At 42.9% G+C, this 17,311-nt stretch overlaps 1 protein-coding gene and 1 pseudogene across 1 annotated transcript; one reads left to right on the top strand and one right to left on the bottom strand.

The window, feature by feature from the left end:
• Positions 1-1,657: 1,657 nt before the first annotated feature.
• LOC115638081 lies at positions 1,658-2,591 on the bottom strand (annotated as a pseudogene).
• Positions 2,592-12,900: 10,309 nt separating this feature from the next.
• On the top strand, positions 12,901-13,866 carry LOC115638080 (olfactory receptor 6-like). Its single transcript, XM_030539670.1, has one exon. It carries the CDS (start codon positions 12,901-12,903, stop codon positions 13,864-13,866), a length of 966 nt encoding a protein of 321 aa, XP_030395530.1.
• Positions 13,867-17,311: the final 3,445 nt, after the last annotated feature.

Genomic DNA, 17,311 nt, shown 5'->3' with positions numbered 1-17,311 from the left:
AAGCCTGGGCTCTGAAACAGGTTTGAGACCAAGACCCACTTCTGTCTACACACAAATCAGTCAGACCTAAGTCAGCAAGCACTCAGGACCTGGGTCCTAGGACTGTACAAGGGGCATGGGTCAGAACCCAAGTCCTGCTGTGACTTGGCTCCAAGTGCTATCATTTTGCTGTGTGGACACAGCTCAAGCCACAAACCTGAGTCAGAAGTTCTGCATAGTACAGTATGGACATGTTAGCATGGCTGTGAGATCTGGGTCTAGCGATTGTAAACCCAGGTGGACGCTCAAGCATTGGCTTGGGAACACTGAGTCCACAAGGTCATGAAGGAAGAGGATGAACAGGTGGATTCATAGGCTCACATTTTCACAGGCTGCAAGTAAGTAGGAATCACCACAAGCATCCAGGCTGACTCCCCCCCCACACACACACACATACATACATACATAATTATTAGAATTTCCCACAGATGCTAGATTAAAGCATGTCGTTTACAAAGAGAATCTGCTTTAAAAACTCCAAGATATGGTGAATCCACAACTTCCCTTGCAAACTGTTACAATGTTTTATTACCCTCAATGCTAGGACACTGCACAGACAGTTGCATGCCTCATTTTCTTGCACTCTTTTGAGAAATCCCATCTTAAATAAGTAAAATACTTTCCAAAAGATTGGAGGATAAAAAGGTACAATACAAACTTTATTTACATTCTGGTGTTCTGAATGGGCTGTAAGCAAATATACAACAGACATCAATTATTCATATACATAGGACATTTCATATTACAATTACATTGAAAAATGAAGGGCATTCATTTCCATATTTGAAATCTTAAGGAAATTTTTTTTTCTTATATCTGTGCTCTACAGAATCTTCCTGTAGCTAAATATTCATTTCACAGCAAGATAAAATACATGGATTGAAGAGTCCATGTATTTCAGTCCACTCACCAGGTGAGCCTGGGACATCAATTAAAGTGGAAATTATAGTCCAGTCCAATGTTGCTTCTTTAGTTCAAGGGCAGGAGGCCTCCATTTTCACACTGTCTATATGTTGATATGATTTCTCAAAATAACCCTAAATCGAATCCAGATTTGTTTGCCAACTCATTCACCAATGTGTATTATATGCATTTTTTCTAGGGCTTTCTAAATATTCTAAGGAAGCTAGTCAGTGAACTCTAATTGAAATTCATTGGAAGTCATTCTCCTAACTACCTTCAGCTCATTTGAAAATCCCAACTAGTACTCCAGTAGTGGCCACCAATGCCATATACAGAGGCAATATCTCCTCCTGTCACTTTCTTGGTATTCCCCTACCTATGCCCTACAAGGATCATATAAATCTTTCTTTGCCATAACATCACACTCCCCAGTTGGTTATCCACAAAGACCCATTTTCAGAGTCACAACTTCCCAAGATAGAGTCCCCTCACCCTGTACCATCTACAGAAAATTGATCCATAGCCAGATTCCATCAGCAGAGAGTACTTTCTCCCCAGATCTCAGGTGCTTTGTCCTGGGCTTAGTGATTTGCATTGGAACACAGCTGTCTTGGTGGTTCATAGATGGAGATACACACTTTGAGGTAATCAAGTCTTGATCCCTTAATGCCTTAATTCCTGTTGATTTTATAATGTTGACCTTTTAGAAATAATGTCATGTCCCAAAGAGTGTATTTTGCATGGCTTCCTTCACCTCTCTGTTTCTCAGAGGATAGATGAAAGGATTTAGCAGTGGCGTGACCACAGTGTTCAGGATGTTGACTATCTTGGTCAGTTCCAATGAATTCTGTGCAGATGGCTTGACAAAGAGAAAAATGGTGGATCCGTACCATAGAAGCACAACGACAAGATGGGACGAGCAAGTGGAAAATGCCCTTTGCCGGCCTCTGGCTGATGGGATTCTCAGTATAGTGGAGGTGATATAGATGTATGAAAGGAGAGTTATCACACACGAGCCCAGGATGACAATGATTGAGATGATGAAAGCTGATACCTGAATGATGGATGTGTCCATGCAAGAGAGGACAATCCAGGAATCTATCTCACAAAAGAAATTATTGATGACATTAGGGCCACAGAAAGACAACCTGGATATTAAAGATGCCAGCACAGAGATAACCAGGAAACCACACACCCAAGAGCCAAGAGTCAAGAGCCAGCTGAGCTGACAAGGTGCTGTTCATAATGGCGCTATAATGCAATGGGTAACATATGGCCAGATAGCGATCATAGGCCATGATGGACAGGAGGAAATATTCTGTGCAGCCCAAGGAGAATATGAAGTACATCTGTAGGAAGCAGCCAATGAAGGAGATGGCTTTGCTTTTCCTCAGGAAGATTGCAAGGGCTTTAGGAACACAGGCTGTGGTGTACTAGATCTCCAGGAAGGAGAGATTGCAGAGGAAGCAGTACATTGGTGTGTGGAGGCAGCGGTGGTTCGCCACTAGGGTTATGATGGTCACATTTCCCAGGACTGTCAGGATGTACGTAAGGAGGAAGAGTACTAAGAGGGAGATCTGGAAATACTGGTTCCCCGGGAATCCCAAGAGGATGAATCCCATCACAGCAGATTGATTACGTTTCTCCATTCAGTCTGTTTTACCTGTTGAAACTAATGAAACAAGGACAGTGAAACACACAGGGGACTTAGCCAGCTATCGATCTAAAGTAATAACTGCCTTTCAGTGAATGCACCCATTGACATGTATTGGTCTTGGCCAAGGTTGGACAGTGAGTCAACGGCAGCAAAGCTGATCTTACACCCCAGGAATTCTGACATCCAATTTCTTGATCTAGACACTAGATCACACTCCCTTCTGAGAGCTAGGAATGAAACCCAGGAGTCTTTGACTCAGATTTTTAAAGGAGCCTGATGGGACTTGTTGCCCAGTTCTGACTGATTTTTGGTGGGACTTGAACAATTACCTTGCTTAAACTCTTTTGAAAAACCTCCCCCTTGTTTCGAGTTATTTACTGTAATGATCTGTCTGAAGTCCCTTTCCAGGACAGAAAATAGAAACCAGAAGCCCCAACTCACATTGCCCTTACTCTGAACACTAGAGCCCGAAGTAGACAAGAAGGATGAGGAGGAGGAGGAGAAGATGAAATAGGTTCAAGTTTCATATTTGTCTGGGGCTAAGAGTGTATTTTCCGTTCAGAAGACAACATCCTGTGCTTTGTTTTACAGCAATGAAAATTAACTCTGCTTTGTGTCAGTGAAGCTTGTGATGAGAACTCTGGCCTAATCTTTCAGCCTATTCAGTCGTTCAGAAACATGTCTACAATGCAGCTCCTGCTCAGTCACTTCAGCAGCTTAACAGTTGGAAACACAGTCTACAGCCCACATACGCCCAGAAGGGGAGTGTTATGGTCCTTAAACATCTGTAATCTCAGATTCCAGCATACATGTGCAGCTCCACTGGCTTCCATTTATGTTCTCATTACATCAAAGTAAACCCATTCTCCAGGTGAGATTTCACACCTGTAGCTGAATGGAACATGGAACGGAATCCAGCCACTCTCTAGCTGTTGGGCTGACATTCCAGGTCTTCAAGGAACAAGAGGGAAAAATAAACTTTTCCCCCCAAAAGTCATATGTTATGTCTCTGAATAGATATGGGAGGTGGATCTAATGATTGAGAAAGGGATGATTTTGCATCCTTGTTTTTTGAACTAGACCCCACATGGCCAATGATCAGAAATGATATGCTTCAAAAACAGCAGTAAACTGACACTGAGCATCTTAATTATTATTAGTGAAACAAGCAAAGACTCTTACTGAATCATTCTTTGTTTGTTAAAACCACATGGTCACATACTGAATCTAAATCCAAAGTGAGCACAGAAAAGCTGGGAAGTGAGCACAGACAAGCTGGGAAGACAGTCAAATCTCTTGGAAAATATACTCACATGCAGGCAGGTTTGCTGAGCAGTGGTGACATCTTGAACTGGAAAGTCATTTGATTTGGCATGAAACGTCTATGGAGCTACTCTGTCATCTTGGACAGTGAATGGCTAAAGTTATTTTTAAAAGACAGACAAACATTTTGTGTCAATAAAAGGATCTCTGTTGTATTTGACTAAAGTGTCGGTCTCTAGTGATAGAGTTAGCCAGGCAATATCCTTCTGTCTGTAGTCCTTAATACCCTTGTCTGTAAAAAGTATCTCTTCTCTTGTACAATATTGTAAAAATGATCTCTCTAGGACTATATATATTCCATGGTGGTTGACATCTAGTGTTATTCCCATCATACAAAATACAAGTGTTCAAAGGAGATACGGTTATTTCATCTCTTCACAAGCTCCCTTGGGACTCAGTCTCCAAAGACCTCCTCAGCCATGTTTACAATTGGCAGATTGTGTTGCTTGTGGCATCGTTAAAAGAATTCCATGGGCTAGTTATAGGGCCAATGATTTATTTTCCCATGTGGTATGTTTGTCAAATGATTTAACTGCTGTTCTGTATATCTCTACAAAACTTCCATATTTGATAACTGGACGCTGTCATGAACAGAGCTAGTCAAATGCTACAAAACAATATTTGTAACCATGTGTTTGAATTCCAAATAACTATTTTGTATGATTGAATTTGTACCATAGTGTTATCACTTTTCATGTTAGCAAGATTTTGTTCACACAAATATTTAGGAAATTACTTTTCTTTCTATACTTGTCAAAAGAAACCAACAAATAAGAGTATTCATAAGTTAACAAATGGGATTGGTACAAATATTCATCATCAGAGCTGGGGGGGAAAATGAAGCAAAAAAGTGTGTCGGGTTTTTTGCTGTTGTTGTTATTGTTGAAAAATGGCCTTTTTTCAAAATTGAATTTTTTTGTTAACTGTTGACTTTTGTGATCCTCTGTTTTCCTTTTTAATGAATCTTACATGACCTTTTAATCAAAGTTTTATAACAACTGTTATTTTACATATGCCACAATTTTATAAAACAAAAGAACCAAGCAACCAAATAAAGAATCAAGCAAACAAACAAAAAATCTTTATAACTCTTACAAACATAAATACCTTTGAAATTTTGAAATTCTTCAATAATTAAAAAAGAATTGCACCAGCTTTGTTCAGCATTCATAATTTAGTAGATGTTATTCATTATTCTGCTATTTGATAAAGTTTTAGACATCGAATCAGGGAGCAGAAGCAATGCCATGTGACTTGGCTGACCAACCAATGCCATTGATAGTGAAGTTACCAGAGCTACTATAAATTTAAATGTTGGAGCTAATCACAGAATTTTGAGCTACACCATTAAGGCTTTTATTCTGCAAACACTTATACCTGTGCTTAGCTTTCCTAGTGTGACTAGTCACATTTAACTCAATTGTTCTGCACGCAATAGTAAAATTTTGCACATAGTATTTTCAGGCTTGGAGCCTCCCTGTGAATTAGTGATATCCACACAGGGTGTGATTAAAAGCCTGTTGAACTCAGTGTACTGGAATGGGTTATCTAGAGAGGTGGTATTCACACTTGGCACTTACATTTTTGCAGTAAAAGATTCCTAGACACCTATGTTTCTGTCTCTGGGCATGTGCACAGCTGCTTTCCTCTAAGCATCCATGCAAATCAGGAATCGAGAGAAGATAGGCATTCCTCCGCGGGCCCGATTCTGTAGGCGTACTCAGAGGTTGCTTATCCAATTTGGTCCCTCACAGGTGCTCATGCAAAGTTGAGGTGGGAAAAAGACTTGTAACTTTTAGCTCAGTGGCTAGGGTCTTCACCTGGGATGGGAGAGACCCCTGGTTCAAGTCCCATCCACCCACCACTGGGATGTTCTGATTGGGTGGGGAGAGGAGCGTGCCCTCAATCTCTCCCATCGAAGCTGTTTCGCTTCAGATAAACAATGCAAGTCACTGGAGCAAACCGACTGTATCCTGGGTCTCACACACGCTTGTGCCTTCTCTCTCTAGCCCCATGACTTTTGAATGATTTAATCCAAAGTGGAACAGCTTTAACGGGAGACATCAGACTGTCCCGTTGGCCCTCACCGGAGACGTGGCAGAGCCCTGCTCATACCCCTTCTCCCCTTGTCTGAGGGGGACAGTTGAACTCAGACCACTGGGCTAAGGCTTTGGGGGCATGTTCTTGTTCCCCTGCATCCCAGGGGCCCCTTATTCAAATGGAGTAGGCACCTAATGCTGAGAGAGAGTTCACAGCTGTGACTCCCAAGCATGGATAGGCACCAAACTCCCTGCGAGGGGCATGGCTTATGACACACTGCTCACCTCAGCATCTCCCATTGGCTAGCTTAGGAGAGCAGCAACTTCTCTCTTCTTTGGCCCCCAACGCTCCCCTTTCATTGCAAATCCCAGTGATACTCTCAGCATCTCCCTGCATTATTGAAAAGGATGAAAGGCCCAGGGAAGCAGAGCAGTCAACGGGAGCAGAGGAGAACCATCCCATATTTGGGACCCTCCTTCCAAATGGTGTTGGGGTATCCTCTCGCACTGAGGTTACCTCTCTCTGGGGGAGGGAACTCCAGTCACTAGGAAAAGGCAGGTGTTAGTAATGGGAGATTTGAACTTTAGAAACATAGATACTTGGGTTTGTGATGACCAGGAGAATCGTATGGTGACTTGCATGCCTGGTGCGAAGGTTGCGGATCTCTCGAGGCATCTAGACTTATGAGTAGTGCTGGGGAGGAGCTGGTGGTGGTAGTACAAATAGGTACCAATGACATAGGAAAGGGTAGGAGAGACGTCCTGAAGGCCAAACTTAGGCTGCTAGGGAAGAGACTAAATCCAGGACATCTATGGTGGCATTCTCAGAAATGCTTCCAGTTCCACGGACTGGGCCAGGTAGGCAGGCAGAGCTTCAGAGTCTCAATGTGTGGATGAGATGATGGTGTAGAGAGGAGGAGTTTAGATTTATTAAGAACTGAGGAAACTTTTGGGATGGGGGAGCCTATACAGGAGAGATGGGCTCCACCTAAACCAAAGTGAAACCAAATTGCTGGCACTTAACATTAAAAAGGTTGCAGAGCAGTTTTTAAACTAAGAGATTAAAGCCAACTGCTGCAGAGGAGTCGTGGATCGAACAGAGACTTCTCTTAGAAAGGAGTCTATTGATAGAGATTCTCTAGGTTTTAGTCAGGAGGAGAGGATGGAAAAGGATAAAGTAGGGGCCAGATCAGACAAGAACCATTCCCTTAAAAAAGAATCTGACACATTAGAAAAGGGCAGACAAATAAACAGCATCATTTAAAGTGGTTGTACAAAAATGCTAGAAGTCTAAATAATAAGATGGGTGAACTAGAGTGCCTCGTGATAAAGGAGGATATTGATATAATAGGCATCACAGAAACCTGGTGGAGTGAGGACAATCAATGGGACACAATCATTCCGGGGTACAAAATACATCAGGGTATAAAATACAGAACAGGTCGTTCGGGGAGGGAGGAGGGTGTGGCAGGGCACTACACATGAAAGAAAATGTAAAATCAAATGAAGTAAAAATCTTAAGTGAATCCACATGTTCCACAGAATCTCTATGGATAGGAATGTCATGCTCTAATAAGAATATAAAATTAGGGATCTATTATTGACCACCTGATCAGGACAGTGATAATGATGATGAAATGCTAAGGGAAATTAGAGAGACTATCAAAATAAAGAACTCAATTATAGTGGGAGATTTCAATTATCCTGATATTGACTGGGAACATGTCACCTCAGGATGAAATGCAGAGAGAAAATTTCTCAATACTTTAAATGATTGCTTCTTGGAACAGCTGGTACAGGAACCCACAAGGGGAGAGGCAATTCTCAATTTAGTCCTCAGTGGAGCGCAGGATCTGGTCCAAGAAGTAACAGGACTGCTTGGAAATAGTGATCATAATATAATAACATTTAACATTCCTGTGGTGGGAAGGACACCTCAACAGCCCAACACTATGGCATTTAACTTCAGAAAGGGGAACTATGCAAAAATGAGGGAGGGGGTTAGTTAAACAAAAATTAAAAAATACAATGACTACAGTGAAATCGCTGCAAGCTGCATGGACACTTTTCAAAGACGCCATAATAGAGGCCCAACTTCAATGTATATCCCAAATTTAAAAACACAGTAAAAGAACTAAAAAAGAGCCATTGTGGCTTAACAACCATGTAAAGAAGCAGTGGGAGATAAAAAGGCATCTTTTAAAAAGTAGAAGTCAAATCCTAGTGAGGTAAATAGAAAGGAGCATAAACACTACCAAATTAAGTGTAAAAATGTAATAAGAAAAGCCAAAGAGGAGTTTGAAGAACTGGTAGCCAAAAACTCAAAAGGTGATAACAAAATGTTTTTAAGTACGTCAGAAGCAGGAAGCCTGCTAAACAATCAGTGGGGTCCCTGGACATTCAAGATAAAAAAGGAGCGCTTAAAGACGATAAAGTCATTGCGGAGAAACTAAATGAATTCTGTGCTTCAGTCTTCATGTCTGAGGATGTTAGTCAGCTTTTGTAGGTGACAAATCTGAGGAATTGTCACAGATTGAAGTATCATTTGATAAATTTAAGAGTAACAAGTCACTGGGACCAAGTGGCATTCACCCAAGAGTTCTGAAAAAGCTTAAATGTGTAATTGCAGACCTACTAACTATAGTCTGTAACTTGTCTTTTAAATCGGCTTCTGTACCCCATGACTGGAAGACAGCTAATGTAACGCCAATATACATTAATGCCTCCTGGCAGGCTAGGGGGTTCTGTAGGGAAGCATGTGATCTGGGCCTAGCAGCAGTCAGCCTGAGATAGCCAGCTTACTGTAGCGTGGACTGAGTTTTGCCTGTGTGTTTTCAGTTTTTGGTTCTTGTGTATCAAGGTTCTGGATTCTAAAGTGGTGTTATGCTGATACTTTCAGCAAGAGTATGTAATTCATTTAGTATATTATATCAGTATTAAATGGAACCCAGGGTGTAAGCGCCTATGTCTGGGGCACAGGCGCCTTAGTATCTTTGTGGATCTGACACATTACGTCTATTGCTGTAAGCAATTTTCTCCAGCTCCTTTTTGCTCTGTGTCTAAGTTTTCAACAGCCACAAGATGAGCTGTGACTCCTTGGTTTTGACTCAGTCTCAGCTCTTTATATGACCAGGCCTTGGCTGGTGTGAATCAGCATAATTCCATGGAGGATTTGACTCCTGACTTTAATGGATTTAGGCTGATTCATACCACCTAAGGATATTGTGATCATCTAGTCTGACCTGCTGCAGAGCACTGGCCAGAGAACTTCCTCAAAATAATGTCTAGTGCAGATCTTTTAGAAAGGCATACAATCTTGATTTTAGAATGGTCAGTAAAGGAGAATCCACCATGACCCTTGACTCCAATGGGGCTACCTCAATTTATACAAGTTCAAGATCTTGTCTCATTGAAGTCAATTAAGTTAGGCCAATTTATCTCAGTTGGGAATCTGATCCTCTGAATTCAACTGAGCTACATCTACTGAGGATGTGGTGTCATGGACAGCAGTGACATTGCATCAGTTTACACCTGCTGGGAATTTGATTCACTCATTTCAGTGAGGGCTTTGTTTGGACATTAGGGTTTGGCCCATGATGGTTGGGACTGTCACCAGGAAATTAGACTTGCAGAAGACACTGTGCCCACCCAAGGACTTCATTGCCATTCTACATCCCAACACAGGAGCTCCCACGAACAGTGAGGTTAGAACTCTCATTCTCAGGATACCAGAAACACAAGTTCCAGCTCCTTGGGCTAAAGGAGCCATTAGATGATCCTGAAGTAGGGCCTATGAGGAATAGCTGAGCAGTTCTGATCCCATCCTATAGGGGTCAGCAGCACACACATTCACCAGCTGGTTAATTACAGTATTTTAAGCAGTAAGGATGGGGTATTTAAAATTATTTAAAATTGAATCCCGTAGGGTGCTTGGTAAATCTCCAGATGCATAGATTAGGTTAGACAAATACACACCTGGTTACCAAAATTGACAGCTTGCAGCTTGTCCATAAACTGACATTTTCACAGAAGCCTAAGGAAGTCGTGTGCCCAAATCATATTTACATTCAGTGGGAGTTGGGTGCCCAATTCCATTAGACTAATTTGAAAATATCTATGATAGATAGATATGCAGAGCTGCTGTAGCTGTGTTGGTCCCAGGGTATGAGAGCGGGAGGGCTGGCAAGGTAATATTGTTTAGTAGACCAACTTCTGTTGGGTAGAGACAAAAGCTTTTAAGATTATAGAGAGCTCTTCTTCAGACCTGAAGAAGAGTTCTGTGTAAGTTCAAAAATTGGTCTCTCTCACCACCAGAAGTTCATTCAGTAAAAGATACTACCTCTTCCACCACCGCATCTCTGAGATGAAAGAGAAAAGACAGAGGAGAGAGAGATACTGTGTGTGAGACACACACACAGAAAGAGAGAGAGAAAGAGATCAAGCAAGCAATAACTTTAATAAATAAAATGTCCTTTTGAGTAGAAAATATGAATGAGACATTCATGCAACATTCCTTTGCAGACTACCTTTAGAAATGTGGTAATGTTTACAGAAAATCCTGCTCCTTCACCTCAAATCACCACAAGTTCCTCTGAACTCCAGAGAGAGACACTGTAAGGCCTGTCATTGACAGCATTACAAATGGTTCACTCTGGAACGTGATGTTCACAGATGCTATTCTCAGTGCCTAGCCTATTATGTCTCGGCATTTAAACATTTACCGCCTGCTTGTACAACTACAGTGAACAAGCAGAGAGGTTCATGAGCAAATAAACTGTTTAGCAAATCACATCTGGGAGAATGTTCAGGGAGGCTGAAGGTTTGATCCCTGGGGGTTTCTTTATTTTCATGGATATAGTTAGGTCTCCCAGCCAGAATCACTGAAGGAGCCGGACTTGTGGCTGATGATACATCTCCTTGTGGAAATACTATTCAGTCCTTTGGCTTGTGTTTCTCCTTGGTGGAGAAAGGAGCAGATCAGCAATCTGAATACTGTCCCATCTACATTGATGGGCACTTCCTCATGCTTGGGTCTTTGGAAAGAGACATATCTTGTAAATAAAGGATCCTCCAGCTTCAGACCTTGAATGTGTAAGTAAACAAAATAGTTATTGTTATTTTAATGGATCCTAGCATGATGGGCTTGGATAAATACATAGATCGCCCCATTGACTTCCATGGACCTGTGCCAATTTGTACCTAAAGAAAAATAAACCCAATGTCAATAAATATAAAAATTAAGTTGGGTTCTTCTCTCACATAGAAGCAAATTACTACAGTGGATTACTCCTGATTTTTGCTGTTCAAACTGCAGTTGAATTCCTCCAAATTGAACCCAGCATAACTCTATTCCCTTCAGCAGAGTTAGCCCTCTTTCACACTGAGAGGAGAAACATGCCTATGGTGCTTGTGGTTTAGGCCCAAGACAATGAGTTGAGAATCAGATCCATCATAGCAGGGGCTCAGGAGAAATACAGAAGTGACAGACCGGACGACTGAGCCCTTTACTGTATCCATCCAAATGCAGAGCATAGACACTAGCAGAGACTTGGCTAGGAGTATGGCTGAGTAAGAATTGAGGAAGAATCTCAAGCATCAGCCCATTGACTTCAGTGTGAATATGGCCCAAGTAACAATAGTGCCCAGTAAGGTGGGGATTTTCTAAGGGGCCTAAGGGAATTAGGAACCTGATTGTCAATGGGACTTGAGCACCTAACTCCGATAGGCTCCTTTGAAAATCCCAGCCTAACTGAGCAACAAGTAAATAATAACTAGTAAGAAAGTAAGTAATGAATAAGGACCCCAATGCTCCGCCTCTCTCAGTTTCTTCACCTCAAGGTTTGTCCACACTGCATGCTTCTTTTGGTAGCATGTGGGGTAGATATGCAGGCAGCCCCTAGAACGGGTGTAAATAGCAATATTGGTGAGGCATGGCTTAGGTAGGGTTGCCATTCCTCCAGGATTGGCCTGGAGTCTCCAGGAATTAAAGATTAATTTTTAATTAAAGATTATGTTATGTGATGAAATCTCCAGGAATGCAGCCAACCAAAACTAGGCTTGAGTGAGAAAAGAAACACTTGAAACCTGTTTGTGTGTGTCCCAGAACAGACCCTACACAGCTCTCTACTTGCACAAGCAGTGCTGTCTACATGGCTATTTTCAGCTGTATAGTGTCCTACTGACTTCCCCCCAGCACTGGAGCCTTTCCCCACCTTAGGGAAAGACTCGGGCAAGGGTGATGTAGCCAGGAAAGGCTTCAGCAGCTGTCCACTGCTGAAGTGTTTCCCTTGCCATTGTCTTTCACTGAGCCATGCATCTGCACACCCCAGCATGGACACAGTTTACATTGCACTGCGGCATGTAGCTACACATACCCTATCTGCTGTTGCCAGTGCTGTGCAGTGTAGACATATTCTCAGTTTCACTCCACATCTGGCCCCTTTAACATCTTTTCCCCTGCTCGTCCCTCCTTCTCTTCAGTTCCCCCCCTCCCTTCCTTTTAACTGATCTTCCCCCTAACTCTAACATAATAAATGAACGAACATTCATAGACTATCAGGGTTGGAAGGGACCTCAGGAGGTCATCTAGTCCAATCCCCTGCTCAAAAGAGGACTAACCCCCAGATCCCTAAATGGCACCCTTAAGGACTGACCTCATAACTCTGGGTTTAGCAGGCCAATGCTCAAACCACTGAGCTATCCCTCTGCCCTGTTAAGTAAGGGCATAAAATATAGATGAGTAAACATGGAGTTAGAAATGAATGAATGAACAAACCAACACTGAGTAGCCATAGCGTAAGCATCTCTGGATGTAGGTGAATAAGTAATATTAAGTAGGATTTAGGGAGGTTTGGGGATAGTCTCATATCCCTACTTAAAGCTCCGTTCAGTCACTTTTCCCAATTAATGTTTAAGCAGTGAGGAAAGCAGACTGTGGAGATGAGAAAGGGAAACCAATCCTCACACACTGACTTCATCATCTTGGGCTTCCCAGGGCTTCCAGAGCACCAGGGGTTGCTCCTTGTGCTGTTTATAACCATCTATGTGCTGACCCTCATGGAAAACCTGGTCCTGATTGTCACCATCAAGTTGAACTGCCAGCTTCACACCCCCATGTATTTCTTCCTGGGCAACCTCTCCCTCTTGGAAATCTTCTATGTATCGGTGACTGTTCCCAAACTGCTCTCCAACCTCCTGTTGGGGGAGAAGGCCATCTCTCTGGAGGGATGCATGTCTCAGCTGTATTTCTTCTTGTCCCTGGCTTCCTCTGAGTGTTTTCTCCTGGCGGCAATGGCCTATGACCGCTATTTAGCCCTCTGCCATCCGCTGCGCTACCCAGCCCTTATGAATCACAGAGCTTGTGCTGTGCTGAGCCTGGGCTCCTGGCTGAGTGGTTTCCTGGCTTCCTTCCCATCCATTTTGATGCTCTCCAGGCTACAGTTCTGCAGTGATAACACCATCCAGCACTTCTTCTGTGACCTCCCGCCACTCCTGAAACTGTCGTGCACAGACACCTCCACCATTGAGACGCTGGACTTTGTGGCAGCACTGTCTGTCCTTGTGCCGTCCTTGCTAGTGACAGTAACCTCCTATATCTGCATCTTCTCCACCGTGGCCAGGATCCCATCTGTGGTTGGGAGTCATAAAGCTTTCTCCACTTGTGCCTCCCACCTGGTGGTGGTCTCCATGTTCTATGCCACCATCCTCTTCATGTATGCACGGCCCAGGGCTGTCGGCACCTTCAACCTCAACAAGCTGGTGTCTGTGCTGTACACGGTGGTGGCCCCGTTCCTGAACCCCATCATCTATAGCCTGAGGAACAGGGAAGTGAGAGAGACCCTGGGCAGAGCACTAGGCAGCAAAGCCAACTCCTTGGTCTTCATGGTTAGAGTCAAGTGGGGATAGAGTGAAAGAGTCACAGAGTTTAAGACCAGAAGGAACCACTAGGCTATATAATCTGACCTCCTGTATATCACAGGTGACCAACACCACCCAGCCCCTACACACTAACCCCAACAACCAAAATTAGACCAAAGTATTACAGCCCACAGGAGACTCAACTATGGGAGAAGAGGAGGGACCAAGGTGTTACAATGTCCAATGCATTTGCAATGGCAGGGAATTGATTCAATGAGAGATACCTAGATGAGAAGGTGAAACCTTACTGAACTGATCCCATTTATAATACTATTGGTCCATACCGTGTTCCTCACAGTAGAGTGACTAACTCCTGTGCTGATGGATAAGGTCAAAGTACTTTTTAATTCCCTGGAGGCAGGGATGTTGCATGGGATGCTAATGGAATTAGGTGTTAAAATCCCATTGTATTCTAGTAGGAGTTAGATGGCTAACTCCTTTGGTCACCTGGCCTAAGGCAGTTAGGAGCCCAATTCCCATTGATTTTCAAAGGAATTTGAACATCTAAATCATCACTGAACAGGTGTGTTTCCAGTGGGGCCCCACAGGGACCAGTTCTTGGCTCTTACACGAGTTCACATTTTTATTAATGACCCGGGAGAAAACATAAAATCATCACTGATAAAGTTTGAGGATGGCACAAAAATTGAGGGAGTGGTAAATAATGAAGAGGATAGTTCACTGATACAGAGCCATCTGGAGCACTTGGTGAACTGGGTGCAAGCAAACAATACGGGTTTTAATACAGCTAAATGTAAATTAATACATCTAGGAACAGAGAATTAGGCATACATTGCACTGGGAAGCAGTGATTCTTCCCTGATAGTAGCTGAAAGTTGAAGCAAGACAAACTCAGCCTGGAAGTAAGGTGTAATTTTTTAACAGTGAGAGTTTCAGGCCAAAGCGGGGGTCTCGGATACACTCAATGAAGCCACACCAGGTATATAAGTATAACCAGCTTTATTGCCAGAGTATAACAAGCTTCCCAGCCTTCACGCATTACTAAATACATGCTTTCCAGCAACCAAGCAGGCAAGAATCAATGTTTATGCCCCTTCTGCTATGGACGGTCTAGGACCCTCCAGCCTTCTTCTTGAGGGCTCATAGCAGGCGCTGCTCTAGCATGGGGAATACCTGGGCACCCACAAGGCCAAGGGGTGCAGGTGAGACTCTTTGTCTAAAGCAATTATCATAGCCGTTTTTATCATCTCTTTCTCAAGGGGTATATTCTTCCACAACCACGCTCTGGCAGGAAACACTATTGCTTTCTATTCCCACACTTAACACTCTTAGGCCATCCCCATCTCTTTACTTGTTTATCCAGTTGGAGTGGTTGCAAGCCAGCCTGGCTGGTTAAAGCCAGTTCTCCACGAGCTCCACCCAGATCATTCTTTAACAATAGGCCACGTAATTTGTGGTCAGCCCCAACAGAGGGCAATTAACCATTGGAACAACTTACCAAGGGCTGTCGTGGATTCTCCATCACTGACAATTTTAAAATCAGAAGTGGATGATCTTCTAAAAGATCTGGTCTAAGTATTATTTGGGCAAAGGTCTCTGGCCTGTGTTGTACAGGAGGTCAGATTGGATGATCAAAGTAGTCCCTTTTGGCCTTGGAATCTATGAACTCCCTTTAGGTCTTTTGACAATCCCAGCCAAAATATGTTCTAATTGGTGATCAGGTCCTGTGTTGTACAGGGGTGAATTTCACCTATAGAGTGAAGGAACACAATTCTGACTTTAAAATCTCACATTTGATTTGTGTTAAATTATGGCTGTGAAACGTGGAAGAAGGAACTAACCAGAATCCAGGAGGGCTGGAAGCTAAGAACAGGAAAAGATGGACCAAACAATGTTGGGTGTCCATCACAGATTTAGGATGATAGATTTTTTTCCCTTGGACTTTGATTGCACCCAAAAGGGTGGGACAGAAGGTTTAGCTAGAGAGCTGAGTCACCTAAATAACAGATCTGTGCTAAAAGCCAAGAGAGTCATTGAAAACACAGGAGGGAACCTGTGGCAGGTTGACTGCAGTGCGACCCATGAAGGGGTGTGCTCCAGAACTGCAGCCTGTTATAGGTCTCATTGAAAATCCCTGTCCTGATGTCTACTCCGTTCTTTGGATTTCAGAATAAAGGCTACCTCATATCAGGTACAAAGGAAAGAGACATTCAGGTACCACAATAATCAGCTTAGCTAAATAGACAGATCTTCATACAGGGATCTGACTGTGACGTTACTGACATGAACTGTGACCATACAGATCATAGTTGCAACCAGGGTTCTATGGTTGCACCAGGTCTTCTACAGAGAGGTCAAGTGGGGTGTCCATGGAAAGGTTGCAGTTTGCTGTTGTGATTATGCTGTCTGTATGTGTGTGTCATTTTTGCATTTGAAGTTATAAATATTTGCTATGTACTTGTATCTCAATGTGTTTGATTCTAAGTAGCCTCAGTGAAGCATTTGGTCAGCTTCTTGAGAAAGGACTATTCTCAGTAAGTGTCCAGCCAAGAAACACTTAACTAACAATGGACTTTGGGAGATGCCAATCCACATCTGAGCTTTCCTGAGAATGTTCAAACTAACATGTAAACGATGGCGTCGGCCTGCAAAAAGCAGAATCATTCATGGACATGTGACTTGCTCAGCTGGCTACAAACTCCATCTTGTTGCTGTGACTTTGCACAGAAGAACAAAGGGGTTTCCATCCACAAAAGAGAGAATATAAAAGACCCTGGAAGCCTCTCCATTTTTTCTTCAGCTGGCTCAAGAAGAGATGGCCTTTCCACCCCAAAGAGATGCCTGAAAGAAACTGGAACTAAACACAGTAACTATGAGGATGTGAGTGATTGCTGGACCTAGACTAGGATGGTGTCCAGTCTGTGAAAAAAGCTCATTGGAACTTATTGGAACTGTGGGGGTGAGATTTCAGCTGTAATCAGGTTCCTACAGTATTAGGCTTAGACTTGCATGTTTTGTTTTATTTTGCTTGGTAACATACTTTGTTCTGTTATTACTTGGAACCATTTAAATCCTACTTTTTAAACTTAATAAATTCATTTTTTGCTTATTAATTAACTCAGAGTAAGTAACTAATACCTGGGGGAGCAAACAGCTGCACATATCTCTCTATCAGTGTTATAGAGGGTGAACAATTTATGAGTTTACCCTGTATAAGCTTTATACAGAGTAAAACAGATTTACTGGGGGTTTGGATTCTATTGTGAGCTGGGTGTTTGGGTGCTAGAGACAGGAGCACTTGCTAAGCCATTTTCAGTTAAGTCTGCAGCTTTGAGGGCATGGGTCTGACCCTGGGTTTGTGTTGCAGCAAATTAGTGTATCTGGCTCAACAAGAAAGGGTCCTGGAGGCCCAGACTGGCAGAGAAAATGGACTCAGAGGTAGTCTCAGCACGTAAGGTGACAGTCCCAAGGG

Source organism: Gopherus evgoodei, chromosome 21 (genome assembly GCF_007399415.2).
Source record: "Gopherus evgoodei ecotype Sinaloan lineage chromosome 21, rGopEvg1_v1.p, whole genome shotgun sequence".
NCBI classification, from domain to species: Eukaryota; Metazoa; Chordata; order Testudines; family Testudinidae; genus Gopherus; species Gopherus evgoodei.
The sequence above is the reverse complement of the archived record's forward strand: the minus strand, read 5'-3'. Positions and strand labels throughout refer to the sequence as shown.

Excerpts from the sequence above, each read along its gene's own strand:
- LOC115638080 (XM_030539670.1), top strand. The coding sequence starts at position 12,901 with ATGAGAAAGGGAAACCAATCCTCACACACTGACTTCATCATCTTGGGC.